The sequence below is a fragment of the Mirounga leonina genome, unplaced genomic scaffold (genome assembly GCF_011800145.1).
Source record: "Mirounga leonina isolate KUSES-001 unplaced genomic scaffold, KU_Mleo_1.0 Mir_173, whole genome shotgun sequence".
Lineage (NCBI taxonomy): Eukaryota > Metazoa > Chordata > Mammalia > Carnivora > Phocidae > Mirounga > Mirounga leonina.
This window is the reverse complement of record NW_023270447.1, coordinates 52,555,594-52,574,126: the sequence shown is the minus strand read 5'-3', so window position 1 is coordinate 52,574,126 and position 18,533 is coordinate 52,555,594. Positions and strand designations below refer to the sequence as shown.

General features: G+C 46.0%; 1 protein-coding gene across 2 annotated transcripts; it reads left to right on the top strand.

Annotated features, from left to right (window-relative positions):
* Positions 1-664: 664 nt before the first annotated feature.
* SHISAL2A (shisa like 2A) lies at positions 665-18,309 on the top strand. Of its 2 annotated transcripts, XM_035018542.1 has the most exons (4): positions 4,994-5,588; positions 6,669-6,718; positions 7,591-7,730; positions 18,029-18,309. In XM_035018542.1, exons 1-4 carry the CDS (start codon positions 5,538-5,540, stop codon positions 18,280-18,282), a joined length of 495 nt encoding a protein of 164 aa, XP_034874433.1. In that variant the 5' UTR covers positions 4,994-5,537; the 3' UTR covers positions 18,283-18,309. The 2 variants fall into 2 exon arrangements, with proteins under 2 accessions (XP_034874432.1, XP_034874433.1); XM_035018541.1 differs by lacking the exons at positions 4,994-5,588; positions 6,669-6,718 and adding an exon at positions 665-998.
* The last annotated feature ends 224 nt before the right edge of the window (positions 18,310-18,533 follow it).

The window sequence follows — 18,533 nt, the reverse complement described above, 5'->3', positions numbered from 1 at the left end:
ACCCAGGTTAAAATCCCACGGACTTGAGGACTGGGGGAAATGACCTCTCTGGCACTTAGCTCTCATTTATAAAATGGGTTTGAAAATCCCTGGCCCTCTGGGTTGGTGTGAAGGCTAAGTGAAGTAGTGTACTAATCATCCCATACCTGACCCTGCGGTGTGGTCGCCGGCTGGCCGCTTGTGCCCCGCACTAGCCTGGGCCGCCCCGAGACTGCCGGCGTCGAGCACAGCGCCGAGCACCAGCAGGGTGCTCAAGGGCAGCTGTGGAATCCGCGGCGGTGGCTTCGATTCCCGCCCTGCCACCTCGGACACGTCTTGTAGTCTCTCTGCGCACTCAGCACCCTCGTGCATAAACTGGGAACGCGGTGAGACGGGTGGGGGAAGCGCAGGACAGACTCGCGCCCAGGAGGCTCCGCCGGGTAGCTCCCTCCTTTCGGCTCCGCGGGTCGCCCTCCCATCCGGTCCCCCCGCCTCGCGCTCGCGCTCCGGCGCCCGCTCCCCCCACCCCCCGCCTTCCCGCCACTCTCCACTCCCACCGCTCCTCCGCTCTCCTCCTCCTCTCTTTCCTCCTCCTCCTCCACATGCCCTCCCGCCGCGCCCGGTCCGCGTACCTGGTCGCCTTTCCCGGTCCTCAGGGACTCTAGGTCTCTCACTGCTGCGTCTCCGCGCCTCTCGCCGCGTCCCTCTGTCGCGCTGCTTCTCTCTGCTTTTTCTCTCCCTCAGTCGCTTTCTCCGGCTTAGTTCTGTCTCCGTGCGTTCCTCGCTCGCCCGGCCGTCTGGCGGCCCGAGGTGGCGGCGGGCCCGGCGCGGGGCGCGATGAGCGACGCTTGCACGAGCTACGTGAGCGCAGAGCAGGAGGTGGTGCGTGGCTTCAGCTGCCCGCGGCCTGGGGGCGAGGCGGCCGCCGTCTTCTGCTGCGGCTTCCGCGACCACAAGTACTGCTGCGACGACCCGCACAGCTTCTTCCCCTACGAGCACAGCTACATGTGGTGGCTCAGGTACCGGCCGTGGCGCTAACCCTAGCCAGAACCCCACTCCAGCCTTAGCCCCTCACCGCACCCTCAGTCCAGCGCGTGCTAAACCCTCAGTCCTCACCCACGTGCCCACCCCAGCATCAGCATCGACCCGCACCCGCCCTTTAGCCCTTCAGGCCCAATACTGACCTTTGCTCTCACCAAGCCAACTCCCTCTGTAACCCCTTCCCCCATCCTGACCTGAACCATTATTCAGATCCAAACTTGAACCTCACCCCCAACTCCACTGGAGAAACTTCAGTCCATCCCTACTCCCAGTGTCATCCTCTGCCACCCTGAACCCAGCCCCACATTACACACCAACCCTCTCCCTGACACAATACTCCCATCTCCCACATTACAGGAAACCCAAACTCTACCCTAATCCAAGAGCTCACCAGGGTCCCCATCCTAATATTAGCCTGACCTCATCCCTGACTTTACTCACTCCCCAGTCAATATCGATCACCAGCCCCAAACCCCCCCCCCCCCCCCCGAGTCCTCAAGGCAACCCACCTCGACTCCAAACATGGTCTATCCCTACACCCAGACCTCAGCCCCAGGTCTTACTCCTCACCTCATGCTACACCCCAAGTCAATCCCAGCCTAGCTGAGGCTCAACCCTTTCTTCCTCCTCATATTTAGTCATTCTTTCAGCTACCCCTTACTGAGCACTTAGCTGTGCCAGGCTGGGGGTGGGTACTGGGGATCTACTCTACTCCTGAGCTAAAGCAGAGGACCAAGGAATCAGAGCTGCATGCAATGTCATAATGCCACAGCAGAAGCCAGCTCAGTATAGATTAATAGAAGTGTAATTTGGGTGAATCCCCACCCAAAGGACCTCAGTTTCCCTGCCTGTTCAAGAAAGGGGGTGGATAGGCCAGTGTTGACAGTCCTGGAACCAAGAATGGTGCTGAGAGGGCAGTGGGTCTCAGTTCCTAGCCGTCTCCAAAGGCCTCACCCAGAAAATAGGACCCGAGCCTGTGCCTGCTCTGGGAAATAGGTATCGGCAAAAATGGAGTGGGCCATCTCAGTAGACAGTGATTTTCCTGTTCCTGGAGGTATATGACCAGAGGCTGCATACCCTCTGGGTGGGAAAGGACATTCTGCCAAAGAAACCTCTCTGAGCCTGTCTTTATAACTGTCAAATGAAGAGGATGATAAATGATTGCCCTGATTTCTGACTAGGACCAAAGAGATAAAGAGGTGAAATCAACTTGACATATGCCACTGACAATTATAGATAATCACTTTTTCTAGACTGCTCAACCTGTAATTCTTTTTTTTTTAATTTTTTTTATTTACTTATTTGACAGAGAGAAACACAGCGAGAGAGGGAACCACAAGCAGGGGGAATGGGAGAGGGAGAAGCAGGCTTCCCGCTGAGCAGGGAGCCTGATGCGGGGGCTCGATCCCAGGACCCCGGGACCATGACCTGAGCCGAAGGCAGATGCTTAACGACTGAGCCACCCAGGCGCCCCTCAACCTGTAATTCTAAAACTATTTTCAGATGGCCAGGTTTTCCAGTCCTGCACATTCGGCTGCTATCTGTAACTGAGGATTTAATTTATTCTCTATTCAACCCTATATTCATTCATTCCTTATAGCCTTTGCTTTGTGCCAGGTGCTATGCTCAGCAATAGGGAGACAAAAATTAATTATTCCCTGTCCCTGAGGAGCTCATCATCCATTCAGAGAGATATGACATATACCTAGAGTATAACAATGGAGTATTTGCTGAAGACCCACTGTGTACTTAACACTGAGCTGGGTGCTGAAATATGGTAGCACTGACCTCCCTTAGAGGTATAGAGACAGTGTAGAACTTTGGGGCTGATTAGAACCCAGTCAGTCCAAACCGTGGCTCTGTCACTTAATAGCTATGTGAATTTGGCCAAATTATCTCCAAGGCTCTTTTCTCATCTTCAAAATGGCAATCGTACTACCTGTCTCGTGGAATTGTTGTGAGGATTAAGTGAAATAATGCATGTGAAAGTGACTAGTACATACTATATGTCCTCATTAGAAGGGAGTTTCTTTCCCTGCTTCACAGGTGGGAAAGTGAATCTGGGAGTACAAAAGTGAATTGTCCAAGATCTTCTAGCGATGCCTTTATAGACTGAGATTTAAAGAACATCACCTAGGACGAACCAAGAGTTAGATGTATTCACACGTTCACAACCCTGGCATGTCTTCTGTCCATTTTACAGATGAGAAAACTTGAAAGCAGTTAAGTTAATCTCTGGTAAGGCCCTGCTGAGAGCAAGTGGCAGAGCTGGGATGAAAACTCAGGCCTGTCTGGCCAAAGTCCGGGCTTGTCCTGTGGCACAACTGTCTAAATCTAGCCTGGCTCTCTCATAACCCCCTTCACTCAGATCATTTGAAAAGACACTCATTGACCCTCTACTATCTTCTGGGCACTGTGCTGGCCCTTGGAGACACACACCCCCTCAGCACCTAGCCAAGATCCCCTCCCTCTTCTAACATCTCCTTCCCTCTAACACCCCTGTGGTCCCTCCTGTTGCCTTCGCCCCTCGTGATGTGTGGAATGCTTTAGTGGCTCAGACAATGAGGTGGAGGGTTGGATGGGGTGACCTCTGAGGTCACATCACATGTCAGTGTGCTCCCGTTCTGTGGCCTCAAGGGCAGTGGGAAGGTTTAGCCCGCAGGGCTGACTTTTCTTAGGCTTGGACATAACATGGTTAAACATCACAGACTTTTCTTAGGCTTGGACATAACATGGTTAAACATCACAGACAGTTACAAAGTGGAGGAGAGGACCGGAGGGTCCCCCAGGACATCTAGGTAATCAACGTACCTTAAACCCTAAAACAACCCTTCTAGAGTGCTCCATTGCAGGGTGGAGACCTTGTTTTGCTCTCAACTCCATTTGGCCTTTTTCATGAAAGTTGGTCCTTAAAAATATAAGATCTCCAGGTAAACAACTGTTTCCTTGGGTAGTGCTCAAGGAGAACTGCTGTCTTTAAAAGTGTGTCTCAGGAAGTGAAGACTCCCTGTGGAGAAGCAGCTGGTGCTATCACATGTCTGGTCCACTTTCCGAACACCCTCTATTAGCAGCTCTGTTTTTTACCAGGATGTGAGCCAAAAGGCAGCAGCCTTGCTGCAGGGCAGAATCGGTTGTCAGGCACTGTGTGTTGTACACCACCTCATTTAATCTTTAGGGACACCTGGTGAGATAGGAACCTTTACAAATGAAGAAAATGAAGATCAAGAGATGAAGGATTTTTCAGTTTATATATGACAGAACCCAATTCTCTCCCAGGGGTCACAGTGTGTTATCTCTCTGAGAGTTATGGATCTGTGAACTCCTAGAAGGCTAGCAGCTCTTCAGTTTCCCACCCAGGGCAGGAAACTCTAACTTCACTAAAAAGTGTACTCATCCCGGTATTCTTTTTTTTTTTTTTAAAGATTTTTTATTCATTGATTTGACAGAGAGAGACACAGCAAGAGAGGGAACACAAGCAGGGGGAGTGGGAGAGGGAGAAGCAGGCTTCCCTCAGAGCAGGGAGCCCAATGCGGGGCTCGATCCCAGGCCCCTGGGATCATGACCTGAGCTGAAGGCAGACGCTTAACGACTGAGCCGCCCAGGCACCCCTCATCCCGGTATTTTTTACAAACCCGTGCAATAATAGAAAACTTACCACCTCTCAAGGCAGTCCATTCACCTGGGGACAACTCTAATCATTTAAAGTTCATCTTCGGCCAAGCACAGATGTTTCCCCTTGGAGCTGCCTGGGTTGTTCCCAGCTCTGTCCTTGGGCCCTGATTCCTCTGTCCCCAGAGAGACCATCAGAGACAGCGCCCGCTCCCTGTCTGACTGCTAATCTGGGATATCTCCTGCCAGCTCTCTCACCCATTCCTCAAAGGACCTTCTTTTTAGAGGGCCCTTTCCATCCAGGTGGCCACAGAGGTACCATGTAAAGTGTGGGGGCCCAACTGGAGCCCAAGTCTTCCAGATAATAGCCTTATAAACAGCATATCTCAAAAGGGGAAATAATGTTTGATTAAAGTACTTATAAGAACTAAAAGGTACTGCATGCTCAATATGGAAAATGTGGAAAGGACAGAGGAATCATGGGAGATCCAGTGTCTTAGCTTGGATTCCCCAAAAGACTTAGAAACAAGGATTTGAGGGCAAGTGGTTTTTATGGAAAGCCATCCTAGAAAACACGGGTTGAGCGTGGCAAAGTGAGGCAGGGAAGGGTAAGAGCAAATGATAGTGGGTCACCACTGAGGGTCACTGGAACTTATGCCCGCCCATGTAGAAATTACACCTCAGAGTCATCCCACCTGAGGGCCAGGAAACTGGGTATTCACACACAATCTGTGTCAATCATTGGTTCTGTGTCGATGGGAGAAGGGAGGCATTAATTTTCCTGCACTTCTCACCTGCTCAATGTACAGATGGAGACTGTTCTGGACCCAGAGAAAACCCTCAGGCCAAGGGATATAGATGCTGGCATTTGAAACTCTGGCCAGAATATTCTACAATTACAAGACCCCATGGGACACGGACAGGACATCCACAGCCTCCACTACAACCAGAGACAGCCTGTTAGCATTTTGGTGTATTTCTATCCAAACTTACATATGTATAATTATGTATATGTTTATTTAAATTGGAATTATGTTATATATTTAGTATCATGTCCTACTCTTTTCACTTAGCATTATCTCATCAGAACTTATCCTTGATCTTTTTTTATTTTATTTTTTAAATATTTTTATTTATTTGAGAGAGAGAGAGCACGCACAAGCAGGGGGAGAAGCAGGAAGAGGGAGAGGCAGACTCCCTGCTGAGCAAGGAGCCCGATGTGGGACTCGATCCCAGGGCCCTGGGATCATGACCTGAGCCAAAGGCAGACGCTTAACCAACTGAGCCACTCAGGCGTCCCTATCCTTGATCTTAAATATTATTTGAAAACATGTTTTTAATGGCGCTAAACTATTCCATTGCAGGGGTGTTCAATAATTTATTTAGCCATGGGAAGACAGATTTTCCAAAGCTCTAAGGTGATTCTGCTTAGTGGAACTTAGCTATCAACTACCTGGGAAATAAGTCACCAGCTAGCTGGGAGCAAAATCTGGCAGAAGTGGCAAGGGCAAGAGTCTGGGGGTGGGGTCAGGGCGAGGGGTGGGCAGAAAAGCTGGTGAAGAAGTCATAGACAGGAAGGGCACACAAACAAAGCCTGCTACTTACCTATCCACTACTGTTGGGAGAATATCTTACAGTGCCTGACACATAGTAGGTACTCAGTAATATTTACTAAATGCTTACTATGTGCCAGGGCTTCTGCAAGGGGAGGACAAAGCTGATTATTTATGGTCTGATTCTGCCTTCAAGAAACACATGAGGAATATGTTGAACACCTACTATGTGTCAAGAATATTACATATATTAGTCATCCTTACTACCTCCTGTGAAGTACTGTGTTTTGGGTTTTTTTTTTAAGAGTTTATTAACAGAGAGAGCGCACACAAGCAGTGGGGAGCAGCAGAGGGAGAGGGAGAAGGGGACTCCCCGCTGAGCAGGGACTATGGGATCATGACCTGAGCCAAAGGCAGACGCTTAACTGACAGAGCCACCCAGGTGCCTCTGTGAAATACTGTGTTTTGATCATTTTCACTTTTCAGACAAAGAAGCTGAGGCTCAAAATGTATAATAACTTCATCAAGATCTCAGAGTGAGTTGTTATATATCTGGGTCCTAACCCAGGTAGGTTTGGTTCCAAAGCCCTTTGCTCTTTCCTGCCACATTGGGCTGCCTGACTCAGAGGGAAGTGCTAAAGGCCCTGAGGGAAGTGTCCTGGGTGGATTAGCCTGGCATGGGTGGGCAAAGGAGAGAGAAAGATGGCCAAGGAAAGCATTATTGAGGTCAGGAGACATTTGAGATGGGCCTTCAAGGACAGGTAAAACTCTAATGTGGGGAGATGATAGGGAGGAATCATATGAAGCAGGAAAGACAGTGACTCCCAAATGAGCCAGGAGGTAGTCGTCTGGAGACCAGGTGACCAGGGCCTGACTTGGGGCAGAGGTGGCAAGGTTGGAGGGTGAGGGAACAGCAGTGGGGAGGTCTTCTAAACATGGAGTCCACACTGGCGTGATGACCCAGTGGAGGGTGAGTCGGAAACTACCTGGAAGGAGGTTGGAAGGACAGCTGGTTTTTAGCTAAGGCCTACTATGTGTCTTGATTTTTAAGAAACAGCATCATGGGGAGGGCTCTTTAAGACCATCTCCAGCTCCCTGGGGTGGGGATGGGGGGGGTGGGATGCACGTTGAAGAAAGTAGGGAGGGAAGGAGAAAACAGGAAGGGGAACACAAATTGATTCCCAATTATGTGGTGGCACTGACGCAAGTCGTGTTACATATGTGGTGAGTCCTGGGCACACAGCTAATGCTCTGTCTCATGCTTAGGCCCAAACGGCCTAAGGCAAGTAGAGACAGAACAAAAGTTGAAGCCAGCCTATGCCTATAACACCGACAACACTTCACGTCTAACGGGTTGCCTCCAAAGTCCCCTCCCGACACTCAGCTCCCTCTGGTCTTCTCTCCCCAGCATTGGCGCCCTTGTGGGCCTGTCCATAGCAGCAGTGGTTCTCCTGGCCTTCCTCGTCACCGCCTGCGTGCTTTGTTACCTGTTCATCAGCTCTAAGCCCCACACGAAGTTGGACCCAGGCTTAAGCCTCCAGCCTCCAGGTAAGAAACAGACCTCATGATTTCCTTGTAGTAAACAGGCTAGCACCTTTACAGAGGGGGGGATATTTTGATGATGTTTGGAACATTTGCCTCACGAGAGTTCCTAGAATATTCCGAAGCAGCAGCGCATTTTTTTAGGAGGTTCATGATCTGAACATTTTCATCCCAAACTCTTCATGTGCTCAGTGTTTATCAAAATAACTTGACATAGTCAGCATTCTATTTGTCACACAAAGATTAATCCATCTTGTGGATTTTCTCAGACTGTGTTTTCAAATTCTAGCCTTAGGGAATGAAAACTGATTTTAATATTATCCCAAACAAAATAGAATTAATAAGCAAAATTTGCTGCTCTCCAGCAATTTGTTCAGAAATTAAGTACAGTTATTTTTCGACAATCTGAATTGCTGGACTACCCCCTCCTTCATTATTAATAAGCATAGGCCCTCTAGAGCCTCAAAAGGCCCCCCTGCCAAAAGGGTTGCTTTTTCATAAGTCTTTATTGCACACATTTTTACAAACTCTGCAAGGTACTGTGAAAGATACAAGTGCCTACTGGCAAGTGATCTTTCTCTGTAGTTTGGTAGACAACACTCAAAATGAGTATTATTATCTCCATTTTACAGATGAGAAAAATCAAGGCTAAGACAGATTAGATGACTTACTCAAAGTGTCACAGCTAATAAATTGTAAGGCTAAAATTCAGCCTCTGTTTTTCTACCTTGAATCATGTTCTTTCTTCTGCCTACCACACTGGGTCTGTGCAGATACATAATTAAGTACAAAATTGTTTAATACCAAGTGTAAGGAGAATTTCAAAAAGGAGAGTAGATTTGAATGAGTGCTGAATTAGCAAAGGAGTTTGTTGAGTAAAAGGAGAAAAGGCATTCCAGGATAGGATAAATAATGGGTAAAAGTGTGTGGGCAGTTCTGAGTAAGACCTATGCAGTGACTGAGTCATTCACCCTGGGGCACCATAGGAAATAAGGCCAGGCAGGAATTTAAGCTAGGCAGAAGAAGCAGGGTGGCAATTAGAGCAGTAGAAAGGTGGGTAGTAGCTAAATTTCAGAGAAAGACAGAGAGGGCTTTTTTAGTTGTAAAACATTAGTTTTCCAACTTGACATCAACTTGTGCAACAAACAACAGCACAAGGACCCTTCTCAGATCCTGGTGACAATAAATAACCCTGCTGTGGCTGAGCACTGAAAAGCAGGAGGGATGGCTTTTGAGGGTAGAAGGATTCTTCTGGTTCGCCTTGTAGTCAGGAACCTGGGAAGCAGTGGCTAGGGCACAGGAAGAAAGCCTGAGCATAGATCCAGACAGCCCAGGGAGACCAGACACAGCCCAGGCTTCAACTTTTATAGAGAAAAATCACAGAAGTTAATGAAAGGCATAAAAGAACCTATCTCATGAGATATGGCATGTATGTGGATAGAAGGCTCAATATCATAGACATACCAGTTCTCCCCAAATTAATTTATAAATAAAATTCCCAATAAAACATTTCATGGAATTTGTCAAATTAGTTCTAAAATTAATCTAGAAGAGTAAAAGTGCAAAACAACTTTGGAAAAGAAAGAGGAGGGACTTGCCCTATCAGATAACAGACATTTTTAAAAGATTTAAGAATTGTCCGCTTGATATTGGCACAGCAATTGACAGATAGAATTGGGCAGTGCAGTGGTCCTCAGTGGGGTGTACATTTGCTCCCCCCCCGCCCCCGACGCAGGGACATTTGGCAATGTCTGGAGACATTTTTGGTTGTCACAACTGGGGAAGGTATCTCTTGGTAGAGGCCAGGGATGCTGTTAAACATCCTACAATACAGAAGACAACGCTCCACAGCAAAGAATTATCCAACCCAAAATGTAAATAGTGCCAATGTTGAAAAACCCTAGAACAAAAAGAGAGTCTAGGGGCGCCTGGGTGGCTCAGTCATTAAGCGTCTACCTTCGGCTCAGGTCATGATCCCAGGGTCCTGGGATTGAGCCCCGTGTCAGGCTCCCCGCTCAGCAGAAAGCCTGCTTCTCTCTCTCCCTCTGCTGCTTCCCCTTGCTTGTGTGCTCACTCTCGCGCTCTCTCTCTCTCTCTCTGTCAAGTAAATAAATAAAATCTTAAAAAGAAAAAAGAGAGAGAGTCTAGAAACAGATTAATTAAAATACAGGAATTTGAATAAAACATCTAATTTTTTTTTTTTTAAAGATTTTATTTGTTTATTTGTCAGAGAGAGAGAAAGATCACAAGCAGGAAGAGTGGCAGGCAGAGGGAGAAGCAGGCTCCCCGCGGAGCAGGGAGCCCGATGTGGGGCTCGATCCCAGGACCCTGGGATCATGACCTGAGCTGAAGGCAGTCGCTTAACCAACTGAGCCACCCAGGCGTCCCAAAACATCTAATTTTTTTAAATAAGGGGAAAAATTGGCAAATTTGCCTTCATCAAATGCAAATAGTCATGAAATAAAAATAAAACGGGTGCCTGGGTAGCTCAGTCAGTTAAGTGTCCAACTCTTGATTTCAGTTCAGGTCATGATCTCAGGGTCATGGGATGAAGCCTGAGTGGGCCTCAGTGCTCAGTGGGGAGCCTGCTTAATATTCTTTCTCTCCCTCTGTCCCTCCCCACCCCACTCCGTCTCTCTCTCCCTCTCTCCCTCTCAAAAAAAAAAAAAAAAAAAGACATCATACATAATGTTATAAAACAAGTGATGGACTGCAAGGATATTATAAATGTAAAGATAAATACACACATGTAAACAATCGTCATTATTCACAGAGTTGATATTTGCAAGTTTGTCTGCTTGCTAAAATTTATCTGTAACCTCAAAATCAATACTTGCAGTGCTTTTGAGGTCATTTGTGGATGTGGACATGTGAAGAGCAGCAAAAAATTTGAGTTGCCCTATCACATACATTCCCAGCTGAGGTTAAACAAGTCTACACTCTGCCTTCTTGTTTTCAGCTCTCATACTGTAAACAAGTGTCTATTTAGTGCCATGTTTTTTGCATTTTTGTGATTCTTGTTAACTTCACTGTTTAAAGTGGCCCCCAGGGGCGCCTGGGTGGCTCAGTTGGTTAGGCGACTGCCTTCGGCTCAGGTCATGATCCTGGAGTCCCTGGATCGAGTCCCACATCGGGCTCCCTGCTCGGCAGGGAGTCTGCTTCTCCCTCTGACCCTCCCCCCTCTCATGTGCTCTCTCTCATTCTCTCTCTCTCAAATAAATAAATAAAATCTTCAAAATAAAAAAATAAAAAAATAAAGTGGCCCCCAAATGTAGTGCTGAAGTATTCTCTCCTGTTCCTAAGCATAAGAAGGCTGTGATGTACCCTGTGGAGAAAATACATGTGGTAGATAAACTTTGTTCAGGCAGGAGTTATAGTGCTGTTGGTCATGAGTTCAATGTTAATGAGTCAATAATATATACTAAACAATGTGTCTTCAAACAAAACACACAAACAACCAATTTATGTATTGGTCAGTTGACAAAACTGTTGTGACCAGAGGCTCACAGGCACCTAACCTTGTATTTTCCCTAGGAGCAACGATTCAGCATTCATTAATTCAGTGTTTGTGGTAACTTTATAGAATATAACTACTGTGAATAATGAGAATCAACTATATATAAAATAGAGATGAGGCTGATATCCAGAATATATAGGCACATCTTTAAACAAATGAGGAAAACGTAATTTACAAAAAAAGAAATACAAATGCTCAACACATATGAAAAAATGCTGCTCAACCCTACTAATGAGAAGAATGCGGGGCATCTGGGTGGCTCAGCTGGTTAAGTGTCCAACTCTTGAGTTCTGCTCAGGTCATGATCTCAGGGTTGTGAGATTGACCCTTGTGTTGGGCTCTGCACCAGGTGTGGAGCCTGCTTACGAGTCTCTCTCTCCATCTTCCTCTGCCCTGACCCCCAATAAAGAAAGAAAGAAGAATCCAATTTAAGGATGATGTAACTTTTTAATTTTTTTTAAAGATTTATTTATTTTAGAGAGAGAGAGAGAAAGATGTATTTATTTGGGAGAGACTGAGAGAGAAAGAGAGTATGTGCACAAGTGGGGAGGGGAAAAGGAGGGGAAGAGAGTGAATCTTCTAGAAGACTCCCTGCTGAGTGCTGAGGGTCACTCAGTGGGCTCGATCTCACAACCCTGAGACCATTACCTGAACCGAAATCAAGAGTTGGACACTTAACCCACTGAGCCACCCAGGCGCCCCAATTATATAACTTTTTTAAACAATTACATTGGCGGGGTGCCTGGCTGGCTCAGTCAGAGGAGCATGCAACTCTTAATCTTGGGGTCATGAGTTCAAGTCCCACATTGGGGGTAGTGATTACTAAAAAAAATAAACTTTAAAAAAATCAATTATATTGGCAAAAGTCCCAAAATGGATCATATTAATAGTGAGAAATTGGGGTGTGAGGAATTGATACTGTCATATGCTACTGGTAAGAGTATAAATTGGCACAACCACTTTGTGGACCAGTTTGGCAATACCTATTTAAACTAACAATATCTATACCCTATACCCCATAATTCCACTTCTAATTATCTGCCTTAGAGAAATAGTTGCACTAGGAGAAGACTTGTACAGAAAGATCCATGATAGCTTGTCATATTTAAAACAAACTAAATGTCCATCAGTAGAGGAATAATGAAATATGATATCACAGTTAAAAAGAATGAACTAATTCTAAATAGACCACCTCATTTGCTCTTCACAGTAACTGGGCAGAGTATAGATCTTATTACTATGCATTTTACAGGTGAGGATTTTGCAGACGGGGACCCAAAGTCACCTAGTGAGTGAGTGACAGAGCCAAGTCAGCCTTACCTGCTCCTTTGTCTCCTTATCCCTGTGCTGTGACAGGGAAGTCCTCACTGTGTACCAGACGCTGAAACTTGACATGCACGATCTCATCTCATTTTCCCAACTATCCCAGTGCGGTAGATATTATTGCCCCCCGTCTTACAGATGCAAAAGGCAGGTGTCAGGGAGGTTAGATGATTTGCCCAAGGGTTTACAGCTTATAAATCGTGGAACTGGAATTCAAACACGTGTTTCTTTTTGTGTCCCCAAAGTCCCATTCTTTCTGTGTCACCAGGCCCGGTCTGTGGGGTGCTCCTGCTTGTGTCCTGCTCCCCTCCCCTCTCCCCACTTTATCCCTCCAAACCTTTCTGACTCAAACGAAATATAGTTCATGCCTTGGCCTTGGGAATGAAAACCACCCTCCTACTTTTCACTGCTCAGCCACCAGCTGGATTATTCAGTCTCTAGGGCTTGAGACAGCTTGTGTTCTTGCTTTTTGCTTCTTATTTTTAAGATGGAAAATGCATTTCCTGACCTTTTACTAAGTGATAGATTTCAGCTCTCTCTGCCTTTTGCCCAAACTCAGCTCTTAGTTCCTCCCCTTCATTAAGTGCCACGCTCTCCTTCCTCTGAACTCACAGCATCTACCAGGAGCCTCCTGTCCCTCCTGCATCTGAGACAGTTTACAGGCCCACTGTCTTACATTCATCAGAGCTTTACCTTTACAAAAATGTTTCATTTCTGTCTCCCTCTCTAGTAGGACATGTGCAGAGATCATTAGCCCCATTGTATAGCAGAGGAAACCAAGGGTTAGCCAAGGGAAGTGAATTAGCCAAGTCCACACAGCTAGTGAGCTTGTGTTGCTGAGGAGTCAACCCCGATCTCCCAGATTCTAAAGCCTACAATCATTGCACTGTATCTTGGGGCCATGATATCTGACTAGGGGGATAAGAGCAGAGTGGAGGGGCACCTGGGTGGCTCAGTTGGTTAAGCGACTGCCTTCGGCTCAGGTCATAATCCTGGAGTCCCGGGATTGAGTCCCGCATCGGGCTCTCTGCTCGGCAGGGAGTCTGCTTCTCCCTCTGACGCTCCTCCCTCTCATGCTCTCCGTCTCTCATTCTCTCTCTCAAATAAATAAATAAAATCTTTAAAAAAAAAGAGCAGAGTGGAAATGGACCAGAGTTTCTGAAAATAGATTCCTCCTGCTGCCCAGGCATTCTGTACTATCCCATCACTCCCACCCCAACCCCATCCCCCAAACTCAGGATGCAACAAAGACCGTAACTTTCTTACTCTGGTACTCTGTGAGGAACTAGCTTGGTCAGAAGGGTGACTGAGTTCCTACTGTTATGCTAGGTGCTATGCTTTAAACACCTTATCCCATTTAACCTGCTCAACTACTCTGCCAAGTGGCTATTATCAACTCTATTTTGCAGATGAGGTGAATGAGGTAAATGTAGAGGTGATATTCCAACCTAGACACATTTAATAAGAGACCAAAAAAACAGGGGGAAAATGATAGGCAAGAGTTCAGTTCTCCCTCTAAAAGGTGTTGGTGGGAGATCCCTAATCAGCCATTCTCACCATCCATCAGCTTGGTGTTTTCATAAAGTTAAGCATACACTTACTCTATGTATTAGCTTCCTACAGCTGCTGTAACAAATTTCCACAAGCTTAACATAACAGAAATGCATTATCTCACATTTCCGGGGCCCAGAAATCCAAAATCAGTCTCACTGGGGTGAAATTAAAGGCTCCAAGGGAGAATCTGTTCCTCGCCTTGTCCAGTTCCCTTTGCTTGTAGCTGTATCACTGCAATCTCTACATGTCTCTTTACATCACTCTGTGTGTGTCCATCTCCCTCTGCCTTTCTCTTATAAAGGCAGTGGTGATGGCATTTAGGACCCACCCAGATAATTCAGGATAAGCTCCTAATCTCAAAATCCTTAATTTGGGGCGCTTGGGTGGTTCAGTTGGTTAAGCGTCTGCCTTCGGCTCAGGTCATGATCCCAGGGTCCTGGGATCGAGCCCTGAGTCGGGCTCCCTGCTCAGTGGGGAGCCTGCTTCTCCCTCTCTCTCTCTCTGCAGCTCCCCCTGCTTGTGCTCTCCCCCCCACACCCTCTGTCAAATAGTAAATAAAATCGTTAGGAAAAAAAAACACCTTAATTTAATCACATCTGCAAAATTTTACCATATAAGGTAACATTCACAGGTTCCAGAGATTAGGACCTAATATCTGGGGGCTACCATTCAGCCCACTATACCATGCAAATCAGCAATTACACTCCTACATATTTATCCTAGAGACATGAAAATGTATGTCTGCACAAAACTATACATGAATGTTCATAGCAGCTTTATTTGTAATTGACAAAAACTGGAAACAACCCAAAAGTCCTGCAATGAACAGATGGTACAACCACCCAATGGAATATATGCAGCCATAAAAAGGAATGCACTATTGATACACACAACAACTTAAATGGATTTCAAGGGTGTTATATAGAGCGAAAAAAGCCAATCTTAAAAGGTTGTATACTATATAGTTCCATTTATATCACACTTCTGCTATGACAAAATTATAGTAATGGAGAATGGGTTAGTGGTTACCAGGAGTTAGGTTTAGGAGGAAGGTCCAAGTATAAAGAGGAAGCATGAAAAAGTTTCTTTGTGGTGATGGAAGAGTTCTTTATCCTGACTGTGGCAGTGATTATATAAATCTATATATGTGATAAACTTTGACAGTACCATACACCAAAAAAAAAAAAAAAAAAAAAAAAAAAAATATATATATATATATATATATATATATATAAAAACTGGTAGAAATTGAATAGGATTTGTAGTTTAATCATATTGTATCAATGTCAGTCTCCTAGTTTTGAAGTTATTCTATGGTTATTTAAGATGTTATCATTGGGGAAAGCTACCTTAGGTGAAGGATAAGTGTACTATTTTTGTAAATTTTTTTTTTAAAGATTTTATTACTTATTTGAGAGAGAAAGAGAGAGAGAGAGAGCTCAGAGGGAGAAGCAGACTCCCTGCTGAGCAGAGAGCCTGATGCGGGACTCAATCCAGGGACTCCAGGATCATGACCTGAGCCAAAGGCAGTCGCTTAACCAACTGAGCCACCCAGGCGCCCTATTTTTGTAACTTCTTATGAGTCTTCAATTATTTAAAAATAGAAAGGTCAAAACAAAACAACAAAAAAGGAAATTTATTGGCTCTGTGGGTGAGAAGTCTAAAAGTAAGGTAGGCTTTATGCATGGCTTGAATAGAAGTTCACTATGTCGGGGCACCTGGGTGGCTCAGTCGTTAAGTGTCTGCCTTCGGCTCAGGTCATGATCCCAGGGTCCTGGGATCCAGCCGCATCTGGCTCCCTGCTCAGTGGGAAGCCTGCTTCTCCCTCTCCCACTCCCCCTGCCTGTGTTCCCTCTCTCGATGTGTCTCTCTCTGTCAAATAAATAAATAAAATCTTAAAAAAAAAAAAAAAGTTCACTATGTCGTCAGGCTTGTGGCTCTATCCTCTAAGATTCTTTCAACTCTACCCTCTATTTTGAGTTGGCTTACTCCTCAGGCTGACTTTTCTTAAGGTAGAAAGTTGGCTACCAATAGCCCCTGGGGCCACCAGCTTTTTGTTTCCCGCTAGCCAGGAGAAGAAAGAGGGAACTAGCTCTTCCTTCAAAGTGTGTGGGGGGAGCTGAGCTCTACTCTGATTGGACCATTCAGGTCATGTGTCCACCCCTAAACCAATCATTGTCCCCAGGGAAATGCTATGCACCCATTACCAATCCATGTGGCAAAGGAATGGGATTATCTGATTGGCTCAGATCAACCCTACTCCTAGAGCTGGGATGGGACCAATACCACCCAAATATAATTGCTATTACCAGATGGGAAGAGGTGGAATGAATGTTAAGTAGTCAACTCCAATGTCCAATATAACTTCCTTCTTAAAATTCACTCTTCCCCTAGTTTCAGAGGCATCATTCTTCCTGGGTATCCCCAATCAATGGAGTTTTCTAGACAGAGAAGGTATAAAATGTCATTCCAGGCAGAAGAAACAGCACAAGCAAAAAATCAGAGATGTAAAGGAATGGCACTATTTAGGGCACAATAAAAACCTTGTTGTCGCAAACATCGAGTTCTTAAGGGAAGAGTGATAGTAATGAAGCCAAAGAGAAGGGAAGGGACAGTATGTGAAGAGCCTTGAATGCCACCCCAAGGATGACAGGTAATGGGAAGACATTGAAGGCTTTTGAGAAAGAACAGTACATGGACTCACTTGACTTTAGAAAGCTCTCTCTGGCTACAAACTGGAGGGTAGACTGAAGGAGATCCAACTAGAGGCTGTTCCAGTGGTCTGGGAGGAAGAAGATGAAAGCCTGACTGAGGGTGGTGGCCCTGAAGATGTAGAGAAATGGGTGAATATGGAAGATGGTAATTGGTGGAATCAGAGGGACTTGGTGACTCACATTTCCGGCTTGAACAGTTGATATGCTATTTTTTTTTTTTTTTAAGATCTTATTTTAAAGTAATCTCTATACCCAACATGGGGCTTGAACCCACAACCCTGAGATCAAGAGTCTCATGCTCCACCAACTGAGCCAGCCAGGTACCCCTGAACGCTTGATACACATTTCATCCAAAAAGGCAGGAATGCTCAATTGTGTCAAATGTTCCTAATAAGTCAAGGGAGGTAAGGATTTGTAAGTGACTGTGGGATTTAGTGACAAAATGTTTTGAGGTATGTTGGGAGCAGAAACCAAGTAGATTTCGGCAGAGTAAGTCATGAACGAGAAGTGGGGAATACTAATGCCAAGTGAGCCTCCTTTCAAGCTCATATACAAGAGGAGGAGAGGATAAATCAGTAGTGTGTCATGGAATCTATTCTTAAAGAAGAGAATAATGTATGTTTTAAATTTTTCCAGCACTTCTCTGCATGCTAGCTGTGTAGTCAGCCTGTATCCTCATCTATAAAATGAGTTTTTAATAGTACCTACCTCATGGGTTTATGGTCAAGGTCAAGTCTTCATTTTTTCCTAACAATTATTTATTGTCTGTCTCCTGCACTAGACTTTAAGTTCATTAGAAGCACTGACAGCTCCTAGTGAATGATGTAGTATGTTGTTAATAAATATTTGTTAAGCGAATGATGCATTTAAGACTGAGTGAGTCCGGGGGCACCTGGGTGGCTCGGTTAAGCGACTGCCTTCTGCTCAGGTCATGATCCTGGAGTCTCGGGATCGAGTCCCACATTGGGCTCCTCGCTTAGCGGGGAGTCTGCTTCTCCCTCTGACCCTCCCCCCTCTCCTGTGCTCTCTCTCATTCTCGCTCTCTCAAGTAAATAAATAAATAAATAATCTTAAAAAAAAAAAAAGACTGAGTGAGTCCTGCCCAAGGTAAGCACTCAGGAAAGTTAGCCAGGGTGCATGTGACTGTCAGGGAGGAAAGTCTGTAAGAGGAATGCCTTCCGCTTGCTGTTTTCCAGACCCCAAAGAGGAGGCGCCCCCTGACTGCCAAGGTGAAAATGCAGGCAATTCGATGGAGGTGCCAGGAGTGAGCCTTCTTGGGCAGAATCACCCCTTCCTGAACCCATGGCTAGACTGCAATGAGGAGCAGGCTGTGGACCCCAAACTTCTGCTCCAGCACTGCTTCATGGCCACAATGACTGCCAGTGACATCCCAGGCAGCCCTCAGGAGTCCCTTGTCCCAAATCTAGACCCATGTGGACCAACCCCATAAACATCCAATAAATGCCTCTACACCATCCTTTTCTGGAACCTCTTTTCCATGAAAGGTGGGGGTGGGGATGAGCAAAGGGACTTTGGAGACTGGTGGGATAAATGAGGGCTTTTCCCAGCAAACCCACCCAGGCCCTGCTTTGGACCCAGTTATACTGCTCTGCCTGGCCTATTGTGGGTCAAAGAGAGTTTAGACATGAATCCCAGGGAAATGGTCAGTAACAACTCCAGGCAATCAGGGGGGAGTCTGGG